The sequence below is a fragment of the Nipponia nippon genome, unplaced genomic scaffold (assembly GCF_047370975.1).
Source record: "Nipponia nippon isolate SJK-2023a ecotype South Korea unplaced genomic scaffold, ASM4737097v1 scaffold_21, whole genome shotgun sequence".
Taxonomy (NCBI): Eukaryota; Metazoa; Chordata; class Aves; order Pelecaniformes; family Threskiornithidae; genus Nipponia; species Nipponia nippon.
Genome location: NW_028262338.1, coordinates 1,314,809 through 1,339,083, shown reverse-complemented (window position 1 = coordinate 1,339,083; position 24,275 = coordinate 1,314,809). Strand labels below are relative to the sequence as shown.

Sequence of the window (24,275 nt, the reverse complement as noted above, 5' to 3'; positions counted from 1 at the left end):
GCAGCAGCCTTCCTCCAAAAGATGAGCGGGCACTCGGCGGAAGAGAGGTACATTCACTACGGAGCAACAACCTGCAACTTCTCCACTCATGGAGCCACACGCACCTTTCCTTTGGGAAAGCAACGGCTTCCCAGCACCCATCTATCAACCAGGTTCAAGTACAGCGGTTTCCCGACTCTGTCATGTAGAATCGTCAATTTAACGGATTCACCGCTACCAGCTCAAACGAGAGTTGAGGTCAAAAGCTCTCAGGTGAACCTGAACCCGTTAGCACCGAAGAAGCAAGAAGGGCCGCCGCCAGCTGCCTGTTCAGAGCGGAAGGGGGATAGTGCGTTGCTTTCTTCACGGAGACACGGATCAGCACTTGCCATTCACGGCAGTCGGGGAAAACGCGGGGCGATAGGGACGGGGGTTGAGAAAGGCTCAAGGAGAAGAGCGAGAGAGCGCGGGCTTACAGACCTGCGGTGCGTCGGGCTCCGCGGGCGGCTCTCCCGCGCCGGCGCTGCTGCTCGGGCTCCGCTTCCCGCAGGGCGCCCCGCCCACAAGCTCCTCCGCGGGCAGGCTGGGCAGCGGCGGCGGCGGCGGCAGCCAAGCGCCCTCGGCGACGGCGACGGCGCGGCCCGGCGCCACGCACAGGTTGTAGGAGTAGGGCAAGGTGCCCTCGCAGAAGTCGGCCGGGAAGGCGGCGCCGGCCACGGAGAAGCGCTGCGCGCCCAGGCAGCGCAGCACGGCGGGCGGCCCGGCCCGGCGCACCCGCGCCAGCACGGCCAGCGCCACGCTCAGCAGGAACAGGGCGCAGAGGAGCGCCAGCGCCAGCACCAGGTAGAACTGCAGCTCCGCCGGCGAGTCCGCGCCCGCCGCCCGCTCGCTCAGCTCCGGCAGCGCCTCCTGCAAGCTCTCGGCCAGCACCACGTGCAGCGTGGCCGTGGCCGACAGCGCCGGCTGCCCGTGGTCCTTCACCACGGCCACCAGCCGCTGCTTCGCCGCGTCCCTCTCCGACACGGCCCGCGCCGTCCGCACCTCGCCGCTGTGCAGCCCCACGCGGAACAGCGCCGGCTCCGCCGCCTGCACCAGCTCGTACGACAGCCACGCGTTGCGCCCCGCGTCCGCGTCCACCGCCACCACCTTGGCCACCAGGTACCCGGCCTCGGCCGACCGCGGCACCACCTCGAACGGCGCCGGCGCCGGCGCCGGGGCCGCGCCCGCCCCCGCCGCTCCCGCCCCCGCGCCCGCCGCCGGCCACAGCACCCGCGGCGCGTTGTCGTTGCGGTCCAGCACGAAGACGCGCACCGTCGCCGTCGAGCTCCGCGCCGGCGCCCCGCCGTCCTGCGCCCGCACCGCCACCGCGAACTCGCGGCACTGCTCGTAGTCGAAGGAGCGCTGCGCGTACACCGCGCCGCTCCGCGCCTCCACCGACACGTACGGCGCCGCGCCCGCGCTGCCGCCCGCCAGCCAGTAGCTCACGCGCCCGTTGGCGCCCGCGTCCGCGTCCCGCGCGCGCACGCGCAGCACCGGCGCGCCCGCCGCGTTGTTCTCCGCCACGTAGGCGCTGTAGGCGGCCTCCTCGAACACCGGCGCGTTGTCGTTCACGTCCGACACCTCCAGCACCAGCGCCGCGCGGCTGGACAGCGCCGGGCTGCCCCGGTCCCTGGCCACCACCGTCACCCGGTGCTCGGCCGCCTGCTCCCGGTCCAGCGCCATCGCCGTCACCACCTTGTACGAGCCGCCCGACGACGCCACGATCGACAGCGGCGCCTCGCCCGACAGCTCGCACGACACCTGCCCGTTCTCCCCGGAGTCCGGGTCGTTCACGTTCAGGAGCGCCACCACCGTGCCGGCCGGCGCGTCCTCGGGCACGGGGCTCGACACCGACAACACCGTGATTTCGGGCGCGTTGTCGTTCTCGTCCGTGACGTCTATCTGCACCTTGCAGTGAGCCGTGAGCCCGCCGCCGTCCCTCGCCTCCAGGCCGAAGCTGTACTTGCTCTTCTCCTCGAAATCGAGGGCCCCCACCGTCCTGACCTCGCCGCTCTCGCTCTCGACGCTGAACAACGCGCGGACGCCCTGCGGGACGTTGCCGAAGGAGTAGGAGACCCGCCCGTTGGAGCCCGCGTCCGCATCCGTGGCCCGCACCCGCAGCACCAGCGACCCCGCCGGCAGATTCTCCCGCACTCGCGCCTCGTAGACGCTTTTACTGAACACGGGCGCGTTGTCGTTGGCGTCCGTCACGTTGACGCGAACCTGCACAGTCCCGGACCTCACGGGGTCCCCGCCGTCCGCCGCCGTCAGCACCAGCTGAAAGGAGCTCTGCTTCTCACGGTCCAACGCTCTCTCCAGCACTAATTCCGGCTGCTTGCTTCCACCCGGGCTCTCCTTCACGGCCAGAGTGAAGGACGGGTTGCTAGTGAGCTCGTAAGTCAGCAGCGAGTTGCTGCCCACGTCCGCGTCTCGGGCCATCTCCAGCGGGAAACGAGCACCGGGAAGCGTCCATTCACCGATCTCGAGGTCCAGAGCAGGCTTGCTGAAGGCCGGGGAGTTGTCGTTGATGTCCTGGATGGCCACCTCGACGTGGAACACGTTCAGCGGGTTCTGCACCAGCGCCTCGAAGCTGACAGAGCAGGACGCCGACTCGCCGCACATCTCCTCCCGGTCCAGCCTCTCGCTCACGTACAGGTTCCCGCTCTCCCCGCTCACCGTGAAGGATTTCAGCTGCCTTTTAGTGGCAGACGCCACCCGCAGCTTGCGTGCCGGCAGCTCCGCCGGGCTCAGCCCCAGGTCCCGCGCCAGCGGCCCCACCAGCGAGCCTCTGCCCAGCTCCTCGGGGATGGCGTAGCGGATCCGCTCCGACGCCGCCCCGCACCACAAGCACAGCAGCAAAGCGGGCAGCAGCACTCGCCCGCCTGCTCGCCGCCGGCTCGCCCTCTGCCTCGGCCTCGGCCTGCCCGCCATCCTCGGCAGCGCTCGCCGCGCTCCTCCCTCCTGCCGCTGCCCTCCCTCCCTGCCAGCCACTCGCCGCAGCGAGCGCAGGGGCCGCCGGCGGGCAGCGATCTCGGCGCCGGCTCGGACGCCGCTGCTCCCCGCGCCGCGCCGCCTCTCGCCTCTGCTGCCCGTGCCGCTGCCGCTCCGGCCGGCGCCGTGCGAGCGAGCAGCCTGGGGGGCAGGGCGCTGCGGCGGCTCCGGCGGCGGCGGCGGCTGCGGCTCCGGCTCCGGCTCCCGCGCCGTTCCGCGTCGGCCAACAGCGGCACCCGGAGGCGCCGCGACGCCACCGCAGCCGGCTGATGGCCGCGCTCGCAGGGGCCCGGGCTTTTCACCAGGGCTTTGCGGCTGCATCCAGCTTTGGGCTCTCTCCTTCATTAGAATCAGGAATTTCAGAGGCATTGCCTTGCTGCAACTCCACAGGCGTTTAAAAGGGAGACACGCTGTCCGGTACTTTAGGTCATCTCCTTGAGTCGCTGTGAGCAGTCAGAGGGAAATCTTCACAGCAGAGCAAGAAATAAAGAAACTCAGCTGCCCTTAATAAAAATCAAGAGGGAACTATAAGAGCAAGAAATGCTATTACAGCTAGGGAAGAGTTTAAGAGTTTTTCAGCACTCTGCCAGGTATTTTGTGTTCTCCTTTCCTTACCTGGGACAAATACCAAGGAGGAAATATTCATGACGGTGTAATCCATACGTACTCACAGACAGAAGGAAGCAAAAGTCACTTCAATCCTGTCATACCAAGTCTGCAAGGGGCTTCCGTCTTCCCTCCAATCCTTTGTGCTAATCTAAGTCATGTAAGCTCATGTAAGTACCTTTGCCCCACTGTTAGTTTTTGTTGCAGGGAGCAGAACAATTACACTGAGAAATATATCACCCCAAAGGTAACGTGTGTATAGCTCTATGCTAAGACAGCAGAATGACCTTTAGTATTTTGTTTCTGATTCACAAAAGAAGTTCCTTCTTTTGCGTCTTCATACGTGAAGGGCAAAGCCATGTTGAGTCTTTTATACAGTCATAGAATGGTTTGAGTTGGATGGGACCTTGAAAGATCATCTAGTCCAACCCACAGACCATGGCCAGGGACATCCTTCACTAGACCAAATTGCTCAAAGCCCCGTCCAAATTGATCTTGAGCACTTTCAATTGTGGCACATCCACAACTTCTCTGCGAAACCTGGTGCAGTGTCTCACCACGCTCATCATAAAACATTTCTTCTTTCTCTCCAATCTAAACTTACCCCCTTCAGTTTAAAACCTTTGCTCCTTGTCCTGTCATGACAGGCCTCGGTAAAACCTCTTTCTCTGTCTTTCTCAGAAGCGCCCTTTGTATATTGAAAAGGTGCAACAAGGTCTCCCCAGAGCCTGCTCTTCTCCAGGATGAAGAACCTCAACTCTCTCAGCCCTTCTTCACAACACAGAAGTTCCACAGCCCTTTGACCAATTTCATAGTCCTCCTCTGGACCTACTCTAATGGGTCCGTATCTTTCTTTTACTGTGGACCCCAGAACTGCATGCAGTACTCCAGGTGGGGTCTCACAAAAGCAGAGTGGAGGAAGAGAACCACCAGACTGCTTGTGATGCAGCCCAGGATACGATTGGCTTTCTGGGCAGCAAGTGCACGTGGCCAGCTTATGTCCCATTTGTCACCCACCAGTACTGCCAGCACTGAAAGTCCAGCCTTTCAAGGTCCCTCTAGATGCCATCCCTTGCCCCAGCAAATCATCGGCACACTCACCACCTGGACATTGAGCCATTGACTAGAACTCTTTGGATGCAGCCATCCAGACAGTTTCTTATCCATCTAGGCACACGGTTGTGTTAACTATGACAAGCAAGGAAATTACCATCTCTTCGGCTATACCTACCCCCCACAGAGCTCCCCTCTCTTCTCTCCAAATCTACACAACTTGCAGGTTTGCTTCTGACCTTCTCATGAGTGGCAAAAACATATCGTCAGAGGGTAACGCACTACAATCACACCAAGAAGGGAGGTACAGTTCTCTGCTCACCAACATTCTCAGAAGAAACAGAAGGCTTCTAAAGCACACAAATGATAAACGGCCAGAATATGAGACGAGAGGTCATCCAACAGAGAATGGGTCATCAAATTACTGCTTCAGGGGGAATCTCCTCCCCTCTTTTATCACACACACTGTTCCACAGAGATGCCACTTCTACTAAGCTCATGCTTACATCTATTCCCCCCAACAAAAACAGAACACAAAGATACCCTCACATCTCCTGCCTTTCACGCCCCCTGTAGCAGGAGCAAGGGGCACTAGCACACAGCGCATTGCTAAACCAAGCCATGCTGATAATCACAAGTAAACCTACGTACGTATGAGACCAGGGAAAGAAAAACAAAAACATACAACAGACAAGCAAGGCAAGGAAGCATTAGAAGAGCAAGTGTTGTCAGAGAAACTCCCCAGCAAGTCTTCTTGGTCTTCAACTGTGGGTGTTGAAATTCATCCCTGAGACCACCTGGAAGTCATTCCTAGCAAGCTGCACATGTGGCCCTAAAGTCTCCCTCTGGACTACATAGTAGGGGCAGTCATTTTAAGAAATAGTCATCGGCTCTCATCAGCAAGTTTCCTCCTATGTGGCCTGCTCATCTCCCATAAATATGAAACCCTAAGTGTAAACACCTTATCATGGGTCTCTTTCTCATGCTATGTCTTCTCGGAAATTGCAACAGATTCTCTTTAGCTTCTGCTTCATTCTCCTCACACTGAAAATTCTGTTGCACGTGGCTCAAGTAAGTGTTCAAATGCAGAAAGCACTGTCCAGAAATGGGGGAAAGGAGCCACGGCCTTCCAGGAAACAAAGGCCTGAAAGAAAGTCTAATTAGAACTGTGAAGAAACTCTACATCGCAATGTTACAGGGAACAAAGTATCAACTCAAAGACACCATCATCCTTCTTTAGCACATGGGCAACTTGGAAGATAGACGATGCTTGAATCTTAACCTAAAGTGTAACCTGTGCTCAATAACTACCATTCACAGGAAACATCCCACAACCGGAAAGGAAACTGAGGTATCCACAACTTGGCCAGCTGGAGTCTGAGCAATGTGATATCCAAGAATAAGACACTTTCAGACTCATGTGCAGAAGGCCAGCAATACACCCTGGGAACTGACAAAACGCATGCCATGTCTCCACCAGTATACCTTCACACGCACAGCACCCCCAAGACTCTCCTCAAACCCTTCACAGATCGCATGGTTGTCAATGACCTTCATCATTTGCAGATAGATTTCCTCCAGAGAAAACTTGGACAGACACCTTCTCCTTTACCATGGACAATATTTCACTTCTCACGGTTTGTATGTGACAAGCAAGAGCATTTCTTCCAGGGACATTTTAAGGAAACACACCTATGAAAGGCTTTCTCGTTACAGCTGAAAAATGACAGGCACATACAGGACAGTCAGACAAATATATCAGATGTGATCTTCCACACATTCTCAGAGACAAAGGCCCACCTTCCGATCATGGGAACGAGCAAGTCAAGAAGTTAACCCATGCAGAAAGGAAGGGATCACAACATACTCTTCTACATTATGGCACTTAGGGAAGATACATAACCGAGGTGCTTAGTAGGTCATGAATGCCCCGTTTGCTCTTCCCAAAGCTCCCATCACAGCATTTGTCATAATAAGTACATAATTAAGCTGTTTAGTTAAGAACTGAGGACAATGTGCAATCACAGAGGAAGAACCTCCCAGGGCTCCCAATACAACTTGAAAAACATGCCTTCTAGCCAATCTTCTTTGGGAAGATGAAACTCCCATTGCCTGATCCAACAACTGGACACCAAGCAGGGAAAGGAGCAAACCATCTCTCTTGTGTCCTGCAACAGCCCCTCACGAACAGCTCCCATGACTCTCATCTGCAACCCTCTTAGACCCTCATAGTTTGCAAGCACATGACATCAAAGGACGAGGTGCCCAGACCTTTTCTCTTCAACATGCACCACCATCACACCACGGACTTCACACTGATATCTATACATCTCTGTAAGAAGAAGGAAGACATATTTCTCTGCTCACTACTGTTCTGGGAAGAAACAGCAGGGGTCTAAAAGTGAAAGAAGAGAGGTCTTCTGGGAGACACTGAGTCAGTGAACATCTGCAGAGGGGCAATATCCCCCTCCTTACATCTTTCCTTGCACCTTCAATCTCTCCCCTCCCACCCTCCTACGGCTCTTCCCATAGCATCTCTTTTCAAGCCAAGGCACATCCAGCTCCTTTTCCAATAAGTCAACCTTAAAAGACAGGGAGTTAGCGAAACAATTCTACTAAGCTCATGCTTACACCCATTCCACCAGAAAAAAAACAACACAAAGATACCCTCACATCTCCTGCCTTTCACGCCCCCTGTAGCAGGAGCAAGGGGCACTAGCACACGGCGCATTTCTAAACCAAGCCATGCTGATAATCACAAGTAAACCTACGTACGTATGAGACCAGGGAAAGAAAAACAAAAACATACAACAGACAAGCAAGGCAAGGAAGCATTAGAAGAGCAAGTGTTGTCAGAGAAACTCCCCAGCAAGTCTTCTTGGTCTTCAACTGTGGGTGTTGAAATTCATCCCTGAGACCACCTGGAAGTCACTGAAGTCTGAAGTCTGGCCCTAAAGTCTCCCTCTGGACTACATAGTAAGGGGCAGTCATTTTAAGAAATAGTCATCGGCTCTCATCAGCAAGTTTTCTCCTATGTGGCCTGCTCATCTCCCATAAATATGAAACCCTAAGTGTAAACACCTTATCATGGGTCTCTTTCTCATGCTATGTCTTCTCGGAAATTGCAACAGATTCTCTTTAGCTTCTGCTTCATTCTCCTCACACTGAAAATTCTGTTGCACGTGGCTGAACTAAGTCTCTGCTGCAAAACAGATACTCATAGCTTCAAATGCAGAAAGCACTGTCCAGAAATGGGGGAAAGGAGCCACGGCCTTCCAGGAAACAAAGGCCTGAAAGAAAGTCTAATTAGAACTGTGAAGAAACTCTACATCGCAATGTTACAGGGAACGACAGATGGATAAAGGAGGTTTCACACCGGAATTATGAGCCATTCTACACATGCATCAGTGTTGTACATGCACAGTTATTGCACAAACACCTTTTGATTAGAGGACTACCATTGCCTTTCAGGAGAGGGAATTCAGGATCACAGCATGAATGGCACAGGCCTTGGCACCAGGCATGGAATCAAATCATGTTCTCAAGTGCATAAGCAACATGGAATTCCAATAAAGACCCGGTCATCAAAGTATCAACTCAAAGATGCCATCATCCTTCTTTAGCACATGGGCAACTTGGAAGATACATGATGCTTGAATCTTCACCTAAAGTGTAACCTGTGCTCAATAACTACCATTCACAGGAAACATCCCACAACCGGAAAGGAAACTGAGGTATCCACAACTTGGCCAGCTGGAGTCTGAGCAATGTGATATTCAAGAATAAGACACTTTCAGACTCATGTGCTGAAGGCCAGCAATACACCCTGGGAACTGACAAAACGCATGCCATGTCTCCACCAGTATACCTTCACACGCACAGCACCCCCAAGACTCTCCTCAAACCCTTCACAGATCGCATGGTTGTCAATGACCTTCATCATTTGCAGATAGATTTCCTCCAGAGAAAACTTGGACAGACACCTTCTCCTTTACCATGGACAATATTTCACTTCTCACGGTTTGTATGTGATAAGCCAAGAGCATTTCTTCCAGGGACATTTTAAGGAAACACACCTATGGAAGGCTTTCTCGTTACAGCTGAAAAATGACAGGCACATACAGGACAGTCAGACAAATATATCAGATGTGATCTTCCACACATTCTCAGAGACAAAGGCCCACCTTCCGATCATGGGAACGAGCAAGTCAAGAAGTTAACCCATGCAGAAAGGAAGGGATCACAGCATACTCTTCTACATTATGGCACTTAGGGAAGATACATAACCGAGGTGCTTAGTAGGTCATGAATGCCCCGTTTGCTCTTCCCAAAGCTCCCATCACAGCATTTGTCATAATAAGTACATAATTAAGCTGTTTAGTTAAGAACTGAGGACAACGTGCAATCACAGAGGAAGAACCTCCCAGGGCTCCCAACACAGCTGGAAAAACATGCTTTCTAGCCAAAGAAGATTTTCTTTGGGAAGATGAAACTCCCATTGCCTGATCCTACAGCTGGACACCAAGCAGGGAAAGGAGCAAACCATCTCTCTTGTGTCCTGCAACAGCCCCTCATGAACAGCTCCCATGACTCCCATCTGCAAACCTCTTTCACCCGCATAATTTGCAAGCACATGACATCAAAGGGCCAGTTGCCCAGACCTTTTCTCTTCAACATGCACCACCATCACACCACGGACTCCACACTGATATCTATACATCTCTGTAAGAAGAAGGAAGACATATTTCTCTGCTCACTGCTGTTCTGGGAAGAAACAGCAGGAGTCTCAACGTAAAAGAAGAGAGGTCTTCCAGCAACGACTGGGTCAGTGAACATCTGCAGAGGGGCAATATCCCCCTCCTTACATCTTTCCTTGCACCTTCAATCTCTCCCCTCCCGCCCTCCTACGGCTCTTCCCATAGCATCTCTTTTCAAGCCAAGGCACATCCAGCTCCTTTTCCAATAAGTCAACCTTAAAAGATGGGAAATTGGCAAAATACATCTCCCGTTTCCTCCAGTAGCCCGTCATACGCAGCCACCCAGAGACTTCCTCCAATAGACACAACTTTTACGATTCTCTTTCCTCTTCACAACAGGCAGTCAGACACTGTCAAGGGACGGGTTGTTGCCCAGCCCGTTCCTCCACCCGGTGCACAAAGATGGCAGCATGGACCAAGGCAAAGACATTTCGTTGCTCTCCACATTATCATGAAGAAACATAAAGGCTGAGAAGAGTGGAAACGATGAGCAGAAAAGTTAGACACGGGGCCATTAACATTCCTCCTCAAGCACAATTGCTGTCGGGAAGATCCCTGAATTTGCTAATAACGCAGACTTCCATTTGCTAATGATGCAAGAGCTCCATGGAGAAGAGCTAATACTGACACAAAAAAACAGTACTACACGTCAGTGGATAAAATGAGAAACGACTTGGTCTGCGATAGAAACACAGAGCCCCACTCTAACAAAACTCCAGCCAACAGTAGCCTTCTTTCTCCTGCCTCCCACATCAACTGTAAGTGTGAGCCACAATCCCACTTTCACCTCCCGGGAGCAAGAGGCACCAGCACTCAGCTAGTCTCTCAATGACACATCGCCTTCCTTGTAACTAAAGCTCCTGCGCCGGACACAGGACATGGCGGGGAAGGACAGAGAAGCAGCAGAGGGAAGTGTTGCACATACTTCAAATAACAAGCCCCAAACCCAGAAACTCCTGACAAAAATACCCTCCCACGCCTTCCATTTCCACCAACTTTAATACCGACAAAACATCAGCAGTTCCTTCATATCAGTACAAGCCATTAGTAACATCTGAAGGCTGGTCAAGGCTGGGAAAGGCTTCATACAACCACGATGAAACTCTACATCACAGTCTTACAGGGACTTATAGATGGAAAAGTGACATTTCACACAGCAATTCCTAGAAATAGGACCCCTGAGCCATGTTTGCACTTTCATGGCTACTGCTTGCAGACAAACTTGTCAGAGGAGTGCAATCCCCTTTCAGCATGCAGGGAAAGGGGTCTTGGTGTCAGTGACAGAGGCCTTGGTACTAGGCATGATACTACAGCACCGCTCAGCCAGACAGAATAATACGACTTCTTACCATGTGTATTGGGCAAGCAAGAGCATTTCTTCCATTAACGTCTGAAGGAAACACCTCCATCAATGTGTGTTTCCTATGAAAACGAGCAAGGCTAAAGGTTAAACCATGCAAAAATGAAAGGATCATGACATACTCTTCTAGATGATGGCACTTAATTTATGTAGACACATAACTGAGGTATTTAGGAGGGAATGAAAACACTGCTGGCTCCTCCCAAAGCTCCCATTATGGCACTTCTCATGAGGACATAATTCAGCTGTTAATTGAGAACATCACAACAACCTGCAAACACGCAGGAAGAACCTCGTGGGGCTCCCAGTACAGCCGGAATCATATGCCTTAGGCCAAACTTACTTGAGAAGATAAAACTCACATTGCATGAAACTACAGCTGGGCACTGAACAGGGAAAGGGGCAAACCATCTCTCTTCTGTAATTCAACAGCTCCTCGTGCGCTGCTCCACCAATTCTCATCTCCAACTCTTCATGACCTACATGGTGTTCTTTAACCCTCACAACTTGCAAGAACATCTTACCAAAAGACCAGTTCCCCAGACCACTTCCCTGTAGCATGTACCATGATCAGGCCATGGATGTACACCAGGACGGGAGGTGCATTTTCTGAGAGGTTCAGAAGCACAGAAATGATACACAAGAACTTACGCCACTTCCACTACATTTACAGCTACTTTACATCGACTTCCCCTACGAGGAAAACGGAGAGAACACCAAGGTACCCGCACTTCTCCTACCTTCAACACCAACTTGAATGCTGAACAAAAAATACAGATACGTCCCTGAATGAGCAAGAGGCACCAACACAGAGAGTCTCTGTACACGAAGCTGTGGCTCACATGACCTGCACGCAGAGAGGAAAGGCAGCGGGAAGAGGAAAAAGAGCAGACGGCCAGGAAAGGAAAGGCAGGAAAGTCTGGCCAGAGGAACTCACCGGGGCGGCGGCGGCGGGGTCCTCCCCGAGCAGCGGCGTGGGCTCCCCGGGCGGCGGCCGGGCCGGGAGGGTGTCGCAGCAGCTGCCGCCCGACAAGCGGAGCTGGCTCCTGCGCGAGTCGGCGGTGAGCGACACCTCGTGCGAATAGGAGTGCAGGAAGGCGCGGACGCCGTCGATGCCCACGAAGTGCGAGGCCGGCACGCCGCGCAAGGCGCCGCTGCCCGCCGCCAGCAGCTGCGAGCGGCGCCAGCGCCGCAGGCGCAGCGCCAGCAGCAGCAGCAGGAAGGCGAGGAAGAGGCAGGACACGGCCGCCACGGCCACCACCAGCCACCGCGTCAGGCTGCCGGCCGGCTCGCCCGGCGCCGCCGCCGCCGCCGCGCTGCCCAGCTCCGACAGCAGCTCGGCCACGCTCTCGGCCAGCACCACCGTCAGCGTGGCCGTGGCCGACAGCGCCGGCCGCCCGTGGTCCTTCACCACCACCACCAGGCTCTGCCGCGCCGCGTCGCGGGCCAGCGGGAACCGCGCCGTCCGCACCTCGCCGCTGTGCAGCCCCACGCGGAACAGCCCCGGCTCCGTCGCCTTCGCCAGCTCGTACGACAGCCACGCGTTCTGCCCCGCGTCCGCGTCCACCGCCACCACCTTGGCCACCAGCGCCCCGGGCTCCGCCGAGCGCGGCGCCAGCTCCACGCCCGACCAGCCCGCGCCCGACGCCGACGCCGACGGCGGGTACAGCACCTGCGGCGCGTTGTCGTTCTCGTCCACGATCACGAGCCGCACCGACACGTTGCTGCTCAGCGCCGGCGCGCCGCCGTCCTCCGCCCGCACCCACAGCCCCACCTCGCGCACCTCCTCGTAGTCGAAGGAGCGCAGCGCGTACAGCGCGCCCGTCTCCGCCTGCACCGACACGTAGGACGAGAGCGGCGCGCCCCGCACCCGCCCCTCCGACAGCCGGTACCGCACGCGCGCGTTCTGCCCCCAGTCCGCGTCCGCCGCCCGCACCGTCAGCACCAGCGCGCCCGCCGCGTTGTTCTCGGGCAGCCGGGCGCTGTAGCGCGCCTCCGCGAACACCGGCGCGTTGTCGTTCACGTCCAGCACCCGCAGCGCCAGCACCGCGCTGCTCCACAGCGCCGGCGACCCGCCGTCCGCCGCCCGCACCGTCACGTTGTACTCCGACACCTCCTCCCGGTCCAGCTCCCTCGCCGTCACCACGCGGTAGTAATTATCAAACGACCTCTCCAGGCGGAACGGCAGCCGCTCGGCGAGGCTGCACCGCACCTCCCCGTTCGCCCCCGAGTCCCGGTCCTGCGCGTGCACCAGGGCCACCACCGTCCCCGGCGGCGCGTCCTCAGAGATCGCGCTCAGCGCCGACGACACTGTCAGTTCGGGCGCGTTGTCGTTGACGTCCGTCACCGTGATCGCGACTTTCGCCGTGTCAGAAAGACCCCCGCCGTCCCGTGCCTGCACCTCCAGTTCGTACGAGTCGCCTTCCTCGAAGTCCAGGCTGCGCACCAGCGTGATCGCTCCCGTCTCAGAGTCCAGCTCGAACATCTGCGAGGCTTTCTCTGTGATTTTCTTCAGCGAGTATTTCACGTGCCCGTTCATCCCGGCGTCGGCGTCGGTGGCCGTGAGGGTGACGAGGGCGGAGCCCACGGGCACGTCCTCCGCCACACGCACCGTGTACTCCGCCTGGCCGAACACGGGCGCGTTGTCGTTCGCGTCCAGCACCGCCACGCGGATCCGCGCCGTGCCCGTCCGCGCCGGCTCTCCGCCGTCGCTCGCTCGCAGCACCACCTCGTGAGACGCCGCCTCCTCCCGGTCCAGCGCCTTCGCCAGCACCAGCTCGGGACGCTCCTCCCCGCCGGGGCCCGCCTGCACGGCCAGCGCGAAGTGCTCGTCGCCGCTCAGCTCGTACCTCTGCAGGGAATTCGACCCCACGTCCGGGTCGTGAGCCTCCGCCAGGGGAAACCGCGATCCCGGGGCTGTCAGCTCGCTTATCCTCTCCTCCAGCTCAATCTCCTTGAAGCTGGGCGCGTTGTCGTTAATGTCCGTGATCTCCACTTCGATTCCGTAAACCTCCATTTCCCCCTCCACTATCACCTCACAGCGCAGCACACATCGCTGCATGCTCTCGGCACAGCTGCTCTCTGTCTATCCTCTCCGCCGTCACCAAATGTCCCGTCTTCCCGTGCAGGGCGAAATACTGCGTCCTGCCTTTGTCCAAGATGCGGACGCCGCGGTCGCGGAGCGCGGGTAGCTGCAGCCCCAGGTCCTTGGCCACGTCGCCCACGAACGAGCCCTTCGGCAGCTCCTCGGGGACCGCGTAGCGCAGCTGCCCCCACGCCGCCTCCCACGCCGCCACCAGGACGCACCACAGCAGGGCTCGCTCCCGCCGGCCCCGCCGCCTCCCCGCCGCGCTCATCGCCGCCGCCGCACCGCCGGCACCGCACCACCGCCGGCACCTCCCCGCCGACCACCGACGATCCGGCGCCCGATCCGGCTCCGGCTCCCGCTTCTGCTCGCCGCTCCCGGCCGCTGCCGCCGGCCCCTCCGCCTCGCTGCAGCACGGCTCCGCACCGCGGGGACGCTCGCAGACCGCCCGGCCGCCGAGCCAGCCAGCCAGCGAGCGAGCGAGCCGGGCCGCAGCGGGCGGGGCTGCCTGCAGCGCTCCGGCCTTCCTCTCGCTCCTCCTCGGTCAACAGCGGCGCCCGCAGCCTCCGCCCGGCACTGCAGGCACCGACCGCTGCCGACCGCTGCCCGCCCGGCCTTTCCCACGGGCAGCTCGTGGGGACGGCACCGTCCCCACGGACACAAATTACGGAGCTGGGCAATCACCAACCGTATGAAGTTTAACAAGGGCAAGTGCCGGATTTTGCACCTGGGACATGGCAACCCTGGATGTACATGCAGGCTGGGGAACGAGAGGCTGGAGAGCAGCCCCGCGGGAAGGGATCTAGGGGTTCTGGTCGATGGCAAGTTGAACGTGAGCCAACAGTGTGCCCTGGCAGCCAAGAGGGCCAACCGTATCCTGGGGTGCATCAAGCACTGTATTGCCAGCCGGTCGAGGGAGGGGCTTGTCCTGCTCTGCTCTGCACTGGTGTGGCGTCATCTTGAGTATTACGTGCAGTTTTGGGCGCCACAGTACAAGAAGGATACAAAGCTACTAGAGAGTGTCCAGAGGAGAGCCACGAAGATGGTGAAGGGTTTAGAGGGGAAGCTGTACGAGGAGCGGCTGAAGTCACTTGGTCTGTTCAGCCTGGAGAAGAGGAGACTGAGGGGAGACCCCATCATGAGCTACAGCTTCCTCACAAGGGCAAGAGGAGGGGCAGGCACTGATTTCTTCTCCCTGGCAACCAGTGATAGGTTGGTTCCCAACCCGAGGGAACGGCAGGAAGATATGCCAGGGGAGGTTTAGGGTGGACATTAGGAAAAGGTTCTTGGCCCAGAGGGTGGTGGAGCACTGGAACAGGCTCCTCCGTGAGGAAGTCACGGCGCCAAGCCTGACAATATTCAGGAAGCACTTGGACAACACCCTCAGACATATGGTGTGAATTTTAGGGTTGTCCTATGCAGGGACAGGAGTTGGACTCCATGATCCTTGTGGGTGCCCTCCGACTCAGGACATTCTGTAATTCCATGATTCCCGAGCCCATCTCTTCTTTGATCCTCCAGGCCATGGCAACCTGGAGGAAGGCAGAGGCCTCCCGTGGGTGTGGTATTGCTATCGCATAAGAAAAATTACTTGCTAATCATGACATATATGTAAAGCAAAATAAGTTTTCTTGATATTACATGTAAGATATTATTAGTTTTATCCCAGTTGTCCAAAAGCACAACCCCCCCCACCAAGTTTTGTAGCTGTCATGCTTGAATGACTGGTACAAGGACAGGAAAAGAAAACAGGCTCTGAAATACCTGTGATATTCAGACCACAGAGAACCAGAGATATCAGGCTCATTAACCAAAGCAGCAGGAACTTTTCCTTAAATACTGCAGTTAATACGGAACACGCTCCAGTTTAACTACTCCACCATCACTGACTGAGACCAGATATTTAACTATTAACTCTATTCCTTTTTTCATTCCTTCATGGAGACATGGATCAGCACTTCCCATCCACACCACCAGGGGAAACCCAGGAGAAAAAGGATGGAGGTTCAGAAAGGCCCATCGATCTCCTTGGGCCCAGAAAGGATCCCTGTTAACCATTACTAACGCATACCGTTTTAGACAGCAAAAGTCTTGTAGACAAAGCTTCTCAGCTGAGCCTGAATGCGTGATTAACCAAGAAGTGTCATCACTGACTTCTTGCTCTGAGATTGCTGCTGATTATTAAAGCAGTCAACTAATTAGTAAATCTAATTAGTAATCGATGCTGATTAGTAAAGTATTCATCTTGAGTCTTCATGTTGGTAGGACACCTTTTCAACAAAATACTCTAGGAGAGCAGGAGAAGACAAGTACAGCTGCACACCCTGAACGAGAAAGACCATTTGCAAATGTGCAAATGGACTTTATTTAAATGCCTAATTGCTGACATTTTGTGAATGTGCTTGTCATTTCAGAGACGTTCTCAGGATGGCTGTAGCCTCCCCTGGTAAAACAGGCAGGCACAACAACTAGCGCAAAAAGTGGCTGAGAGACCCAATTCCTCAGTCCAGTATTACCCTGTCAATGAGATCAACCAGGTCCAAGTACTTCTAGTTGGGAAAAGGGGACAGGAAAAGAAAATACTCTGAAGAGAAAAGGCTCTGAAATACAAACGGCGATTTTTTTTCCCTCTTGACATCTCATCGTACGCCTTCGACTGGGTACGAATGAGAGATCAGGAATGGTAAAACACAAGGGAACTACCACTCATTATGGAAGGAAAACAAAAAGAGAAAGAAAGGCACAGACAAACAACGCCTGGACAAATTAACCCGTCCCACCTGGGCTACCATTCCTGCAGAAGCCTTACCCCAAAAGATGGGCGACACTCTCCTCCTTCGTCAGGGAGGAACCTGTAACTTCTCCTTTCATGGAGAAAGAACGCACCCTTCAGAAAGGAAAACTCTCCAACACCAGGCGTCAATCCCATTTCCCCAACTCCGTCATGCACAATCAGCACATCTCATTCTACACAGTAAGGATCCGCGTTCACCCTTAAAATCGGAAATACCTGTACAAAGAACTCGGAAAAATCATGCCTGGGGAAAATTTCTCCGTCCCATTACTGCTGCCATTTCTGCAGCAGCCTTCCTCCAAAAGATGAGCGGGCACTCGGCGGAAGAGAGGTACATTCACTACGGAGCAACAACCTGCAACTTCTCCACTCATGGAGCCACACGCACCTTTCCTTTGGGAAAGCAACGGCTTCCCAGCACCCATCTATCAACCAGGTTCAAGTACAGCGGTTTCCCGACTCTGTCATGTAGAATCGTCAATTTAACGGATTCACCGCTACCAGCTCAAACGAGAGTTGAGGTCAAAAGCTCTCAGGTGAACCTGAACCCGTTAGCACCGAAGAAGCAAGAAGGGCCGCCGCCAGCTGCCTGTTCAGAGCGGAAGGGGGATAGTGCGTTGCTTTCTTCACGGAGACACGGATCAGCACTTGCCATTCACGGCAGTCGGGGAAAACGCGGGGCGATAGGGACGGGGGTTGAGAAAGGCTCAAGGAGAAGAGCGAGAGAGCGCGGGCTTACAGACCTGCGGTGCGTCGGGCTCCGCGGGCGGCTCTCCCGCGCCGGCGCTGCTGCTCGGGCTCCGCTTCCCGCAGGGCGCCCCGCCCACAAGCTCCTCCGCGGGCAGGCTGGGCAGCGGCGGCGGCGGCGGCAGCCAAGCGCCCTCGGCGACGGCGACGGCGCGGCCCGGCGCCACGCACAGGTTGTAGGAGTAGGGCAAGGTGCCCTCGCAGAAGTCGGCCGGGAAGGCGGCGCCGGCCACGGAGAAGCGCTGCGCGCCCAGGCAGCGCAGCACGGCGGGCGGCCCGGCCCGGCGCACCCGCGCCAGCACGGCCAGCGCCACGCTCAGCAGGAACAGGGCGCAGAGGAGCGCCAGCGCCAGCACCAGGTAGAACTGCAGCTCCGCCGGCGAGTCCGCGCCCGCCGCCCGCTCGCTCAGCTCCGGCAGCGCCTCCTGCAAGCTCTCGGCCAGCACCACGTGCAGCGTGGCCGTGGCCGACAGCGCCGGCTGCCCGTGGTCCTTCACCACGGCCACCAGCCGCTGCTTCGCCGCGTCCCTCTCCGACACGGCCCGCGCCGTCCGCACCTCGCCGCTGTGCAGCCCCACGCGGAACAGCGCCGGCTCCGCCGCCTGCACCAGCTCGTACGACAGCCACGCGTTGCGCCCCGCGTCCGCGTCCACCGCCACCACCTTGGCCACCAGGTACCCGGCCTCGGCCGACCGCGGCACCACCTCGAACGGCGCCGGCGCCGGCGCCGGGGCCGCGCCCGCCCCCGCCGCTCCCGCCCCCGCGCCCGCCGCCGGCCACAGCACCCGCGGCGCGTTGTCGTTGCGGTCCAGCACGAAGACGCGCACCGTCGCCGTCGAGCTCCGCGCCGGCGCCCCGCCGTCCTGCGCCCGCACCGCCACCGCGAACTCGCGGCACTGCTCGTAGTCGAAGGAGCGCTGCGCGTACACCGCGCCGCTCCGCGCCTCCACCGACACGTACGGCGCCGCGCCCGCGCTGCCGCCCGCCAGCCAGTAGCTCACGCGCCCGTTGGCGCCCGCGTCCGCGTCCCGCGCGCGCACGCGCAGCACCGGCGCGCCCGCCGCGTTGTTCTCCGCCACGTAGGCGCTGTAGGCGGCCTCCTCGAACACCGGCGCGTTGTCGTTCACGTCCGACACCTCCAGCACCAGCGCCGCGCGGCTGGACAGCGCCGGGCTGCCCCGGTCCCTGGCCACCACCGTCACCCGGTGCTCGGCCGCCTGCTCCCGGTCCAGCGCCATCGCCGTCACCACCTTGTACGAGCCGCCCGACGACGCCACGATCGACAGCGGCGCCTCGCCCGACAGCTCGCACGACACCTGCCCGTTCTCCCCGGAGTCCGGGTCGTTCACGTTCAGGAGCGCCACCACCGTGCCGGCCGGCGCGTCCTCGGGCACGGGGCTCGACACCGACAACACCGTGATTTCGGGCGCGTTGTCGTTCTCGTCCGTGACGTCTATCTGCACCTTGCAGTGAGCCGTGAGCCCGCCGCCGTCCCTCGCCTCCAGGCCGAAGCTGTACTTGCTCTTCTCCTCGAAATCGAGGGCCCCCACCGTCCTGACCTCGCCGCTCTCGCTCTCGACGCTGAACAACGCGCGGACGCCCTGCGGGACGTTGCCGAAGGAGTAGGAGACCCGCCCGTTGGAGCCCGCGTCCGCATCCGTGGCCCGCACCCGCAGCACCAGCGACCCCGCCGGCAGATTCTCCCGCACTCGCGCCTCGTAGACGCTTTTACTGAACACGGGCGCGTTGTCGTTGGCGTCCGTCACGTTGACGCGAACCTGCACAGTCCCGGACCTCACGGGGTCCCCGCCGTCCGCCGCCGTCAGCACCAGCTGAAAGGAGCTCTGCTTCTCACGGTCCAACGCTCTCTCCAGCACTAATTCCGGCTGCTTGCTTCCACCCGGGCTCTCCTTCACGGCCAGAGTGAAGGACGGGTTGCTAGTGAGCTCGTAAGTCAGCAGCGAGTTGCTGCCCACGTCCGCGTCTCGGGCCATCTCCAGCGGGAAACGAGCACCGGGAAGCGTCCATTCACCGATCTCGAGGTCCAGAGCAGGCTTGCTGAAGGCCGGGGAGTTGTCGTTGATGTCCTGGATGGCCACCTCGACGTGGAACACGTTCAGCGGGTTCTGCACCAGCGCCTCGAAGCTGACAGAGCAGGACGCCGACTCGCCGCACATCTCCTCCCGGTCCAGCCTCTCGCTCACGTACAGGTTCCCGCTCTCCCCGCTCACCGTGAAGGATTTCAGCTGCCTTTTAGTGGCAGACGCCACCCGCAGCTTGCGTGCCGGCAGCTCCGCCGGGCTCAGCCCCAGGTCCCGCGCCAGCGGCCCCACCAGCGAGCCTCTGCCCAGCTCCTCGGGGATGGCGTAGCGGATCCGCTCCGACGCCGCCCCGCACCACAAGCACAGCAGCAAAGCGGGCAGCAGCACTCGCCCGCCTGCTCGCCGCCGGCTCGCCCTCTGCCTCGGCCTCGGCCTGCCCGCCATCCTCGGCAGCGCTCGCCGCGCTCCTCCCTCCTGCCGCTGCCCTCCCTCCCTGCCAGCCACTCGCCGCAGCGAGCGCAGGGGCCGCCGGCGGGCAGCGATCTCGGCGCCGGCTCGGACGCCGCTGCTCCCCGCGCCGCGCCGCCTCTCGCCTCTGCTGCCCGTGCCGCTGCCGCTCCGGCCGGCGCCGTGCGAGCGAGCAGCCTGGGGGCAGGGCGCTGCGGCGGCTCCGGCGGCGGCGGCGGCTGCGGCTCCGGCTCCGGCTCCCGCGCCGTTCCGCGTCGGCCAACAGCGGCACCCGGAGGCGCCGCGACGCCACCGCAGCCGGCTGATGGCCGCGCTCGCAGGGGCCCGGGCTTTTCACCAGGGCTTTGCGGCTGCATCCAGCTTTGGGCTCTCTCCTTCATTAGAATCAGGAATTTCAGAGGCATTGCCTTGCTGCAACTCCACAGGCGTTTAAAAGGGAGACACGCTGTCCGGTACTTTAGGTCATCTCCTTGAGTCGCTGTGAGCAGTCAGAGGGAAATCTTCACAGCAGAGCAAGAAATAAAGAAACTCAGCTGCCCTTAATGAAAATCAAGAGGGAACTATAAGAGCAAGAAATGCTATTACAGCTAGGGAAGAGTTTAAGAGTTTTTCAGCACTCTGCCAGGTATTTTGTGTTCTCCTTTCCTTACCTGGGACAAATACCAAGGAGGAAATATTCATGACGGTGTAATCCATACGTACTCACAGACAGAAGGAAGCAAAAGTCACTTCAATCCTGTCATACCAGACCTGCAAGGGGCTTCTGTCTTCCCTGTCTTTCTTCCTGCTCATGTAAGTCTCTTACCTTTGCCCCACTGTTAGTTTTTGTTGCAGGGAGCAGAACAATTACACTGAGAAATATATCACCCCAAAGGTAACGTGTGTATAGCTCTATGCTAAGACAGCAGAATGACCTTTAGTATTTTGTTTCTGATTCACAAAAGAAGTTCCTTCTTTTGCGTCTTCATACGTGAAGGGCAAAGCCATGTTGAGTCTTTTATACAGTCATAGAATGGTTTGAGTTGGATGGGACCTTGAAAGATCATCTAGTCCAACCCACAGACCATGGCCAGGGACATCCTTCACTAGACCAAATTGCTCAAAGCCCCGTCCAAATTGATCTTGAGCACTTTCAATTGTGGCACATCCACAACTTCTCTGCGAAACCTGGTGCAGTGTCTCACCACGCTCATCATAAAACATTTCTTCTTTCTCTCCAATCTAAACTTACCCCCTTCAGTTTAAAACCTTTGCTCCTTGTCCTGTCATGACAGGCCTCGGTAAAACCTCTTTCTCTGTCTTTCTCAGAAGCGCCCTTTGTATATTGAAAAGGTGCAACAAGGTCTCCCCAGAGCCTGCTCTTCTCCAGGATGAAGAACCTCAACTCTCTCAGCTCTTCTTCATAACACAGATGTTCCACAGCCCTTTGACCAATTTCATAGTCCTCCTCTGGACCTACTCTAATGGGTCCGTATCTTTCTTTTACTGTGGACCCCAGAACTGCATGCAGTACTCCAGGTGGGGCCTCACAAAAGCAGAGTGGAGGAAGAGAACCACCAGACTGCTTGTGATGCAGCCCAGGATACGATTGGCTTTCTGGGCAGCAAGTGCACGTGGCCAGCTTATGTCCCATTTGTCACCCACCAGTACTGCCAGCACTGAAAGTCCAGCCTTTCAAGGTCCCTCTAGATGCCATCCCTTGCCCCAGCAAATCATCGGCACACTCACCACCTGGACATTGAGCCATTGACTAGAACTCTGGATGCAGCCATCCAGACAGTTTCTTATCCATCTAGGCACACGGTTGTGTTAACTATGACAAGCAAGGAAATTACCATCTCTTCGGCTATACCTACCCCCCACAGAGCTCCCCTCTCTTCTCTCCAAATCTACACAACTTGCAGGTTTGCTTCTGACCTTCTCATGAGTGGCAAAAACATATCGTCAGAGGGTAACGCACTACAATCACACCAAGAAGGGAGGTACAGTTCTCTGCTCACCAACATTCTCAGAAGAAACAGAAGGCTTCTAAAGCACACAAATGATAAACGGCCAGAATATGAGACGAGAGGTCATCCAACAGAGAATGGGTCATCAAATTACTGCTTCAGGGGGAATCTCCTCCCCTCTTTTATCACACACACTGTTCCACAGAGATGCCACTTCTACTAAGCTCATGCTTACATCTATTCCCCCCAACAAAAACAGAACACAAAGATACCCTCACATCTCCTGCCTTTCACGCCCCCTGTAGCAGGAGCAAGGGGCACTAGCACACAGCGCATTGCTAAACCAAGCCATGCTGATAATCACAAGTAAACCTACGTACGTATGAGACCAGGGAAAGAAAAACAAAAACATACAACAGACAAGCAAGGCAAGGAAGCATTAGAAGAGCAAGTGTTGTCAGAGAAACTCCCCAGCAAGTCTTCTTGGTCTTCAAGTGTGGGTGTTGAAATTCATCCCTGAGACCACCTGGAAGTCATTCCTAGCAAGCTGCACATGTGGCCCTAAAGTCTCCCTCTGGACTACATAGTAAGGGGCGGTCATTTTAAGAAACAGTCAACAGCTCTCATCAGCAAGTTTCCTCCTATGTGGCCTGCTCATCTCCCATAAATATGAAACCCTAAGTGTAAACACCTTATCATGGGTCTCTTTCTCATGCTATGTCTTCTCGGAAATTGCAACAGATTCTCTTTAGCTTCTGCTTCATTCTCCTCACACTGAAAATTCTGTTGCACGTGGCTGAACTAAGTCTCTGCTGCAAAACAACACTCATAGCTTCAAATGCAGAAAGCACTGTCCAGAAATGGGGGAAAGGAGCCACGGCCTTCCAGGAAACAAAGGCCTGAAAGAAAGTCTAATTAGAACTGTGAAGAAACTCTACATCGCAATGTTACAGGGAACGACAGATGGATAAAGGAGGTTTCACACCGGAATTATGAGCCATTCTACACATGCATCAGTGTTGTACATGCACAGTTATTGCACAAACACCTTTTGATTAGAGGACTACCATTGCCTTTCAGGAGAGGGAATTCAGGATCACAGCATGAATGGCACAGGCCTTGGCACCAGGCATGGAATCAAATCATGTTCTCAAGTGCATAAGCAACATGGAATTCCAATAAAGACCCGGTCATCAAAGTATCAACTCAAAGATGCCATCATCCTTCTTTAGCACATGGGCAACTTGGAAGATACATGATGCTTGAATCTTCACCTAAAGTGTAACCTGTGCTCAATAACTACCATTCACAGGAAACATCCCACAACCGGAAAGGAAACTGAGGTATCCACAACTTGGCCAGCTGGAGTCTGAGCAATGTGATATTCAAGAATAAGACACTTTCAGACTCATGTGCTGAAGGCCAGCAATACACCCTGGGAGCTGACAAAACGCATGCCATGTCTCCACCAGTATACCTTCACACGCACAGCACCCCCAAGACTCTCCTCAAACCCTTCACAGATCGCATGGTTGTCAATGACCTTCATCATTTGCAGATAGATTTCCTCCAGAGAAAACTTGGACAGACACCTTCTCCTTTACCATGGACAATATTTCACTTCTCACGGTTTGTATGTGACAAGCAAGAGCATTTCTTCCAGGGACATTTTAAGGAAACACACCTATGAAAGGCTTTCTCGTTACAGCTGAAAAATGACAGGCACATACAGGACAGTCAGACAAATATATCAGATGTGATCTTCCACACATTCTCAGAGACAAAGGCCCACCTTCCGATCATGGGAACGAGCAAGTCAAGAAGTTAACCCATGCAGAAAGGAAGGGATCACAACATACTCTTCTACATTATGGCACTTAGGGAAGATACATAACCGAGGTGCTTAGTAGGTCATGAATGCCCCGTTTGCTCTTCCCAAAGCTCCCATCACAGCATTTGTCATAATAAGTACATAATTAAGCTGTTTAGTTAAGAACTGAGGACAACGTGCAATCACAGAGGAAGAACCTCCCAGGGCTCCCAACACAGCTGGAAAAACATGCTTTCTAGCCAAAGAAGATTTTCTTTGGGAAAATGAAACTCCCATTGCCTGATCCTACAGCTGGACACCAAGCAGGGAAAGGAGCAAACCATCTCTCTTGTGTCCTGCAACAGCCCCTCATGAACAGCTCCCATGACTCTCATCTGCAACCCTCTTAGACCCTCATAGTTTGCAAGCACATGACATCAAAGGGCCAGTTGCCCAGACCTTTTCTCTTCAACATGCACCACCATCACACCACGGACTCCACACTGATATCTATACATCTCTGTAAGAAGAAGGAAGACATATTTCTCTGCTCACTGCTGTTCTGGGAAGAAACAGCAGGAGTCTCAACGTAAAA

General features: G+C 56.2%; 1 protein-coding gene and 2 pseudogenes across 1 annotated transcript; all 3 read right to left on the bottom strand.

Annotated features, from left to right (window-relative positions):
* Positions 1–287: 287 nt before the first annotated feature.
* On the bottom strand, positions 288–3,178 carry LOC148055517 (protocadherin gamma-B5 pseudogene; annotated as a pseudogene).
* Positions 3,179–11,623: 8,445 nt separating this feature from the next.
* On the bottom strand, positions 11,624–14,281 carry LOC104011918 (protocadherin gamma-A2 pseudogene; annotated as a pseudogene).
* A 2,954-nt stretch (positions 14,282–17,235) lies between these two features.
* LOC104008565 (protocadherin gamma-B5) lies at positions 17,236–20,058 on the bottom strand. Its single transcript, XM_009464225.2, has one exon. It carries the CDS (start codon positions 19,895–19,897, stop codon positions 17,372–17,374), a length of 2,526 nt encoding a protein of 841 aa, XP_009462500.2. The 5' UTR covers positions 19,898–20,058; the 3' UTR covers positions 17,236–17,371.
* Positions 20,059–24,275: the final 4,217 nt, after the last annotated feature.

Bases quoted from the DNA above. Each gene is read 5' to 3' on its own strand.
- LOC104008565 (XM_009464225.2), bottom strand. From the start codon at position 19,897: ATGGCGGGCAGGCCGAGGCCGAGGCAGAGGGCGAGCCGGCGGCGAGCA.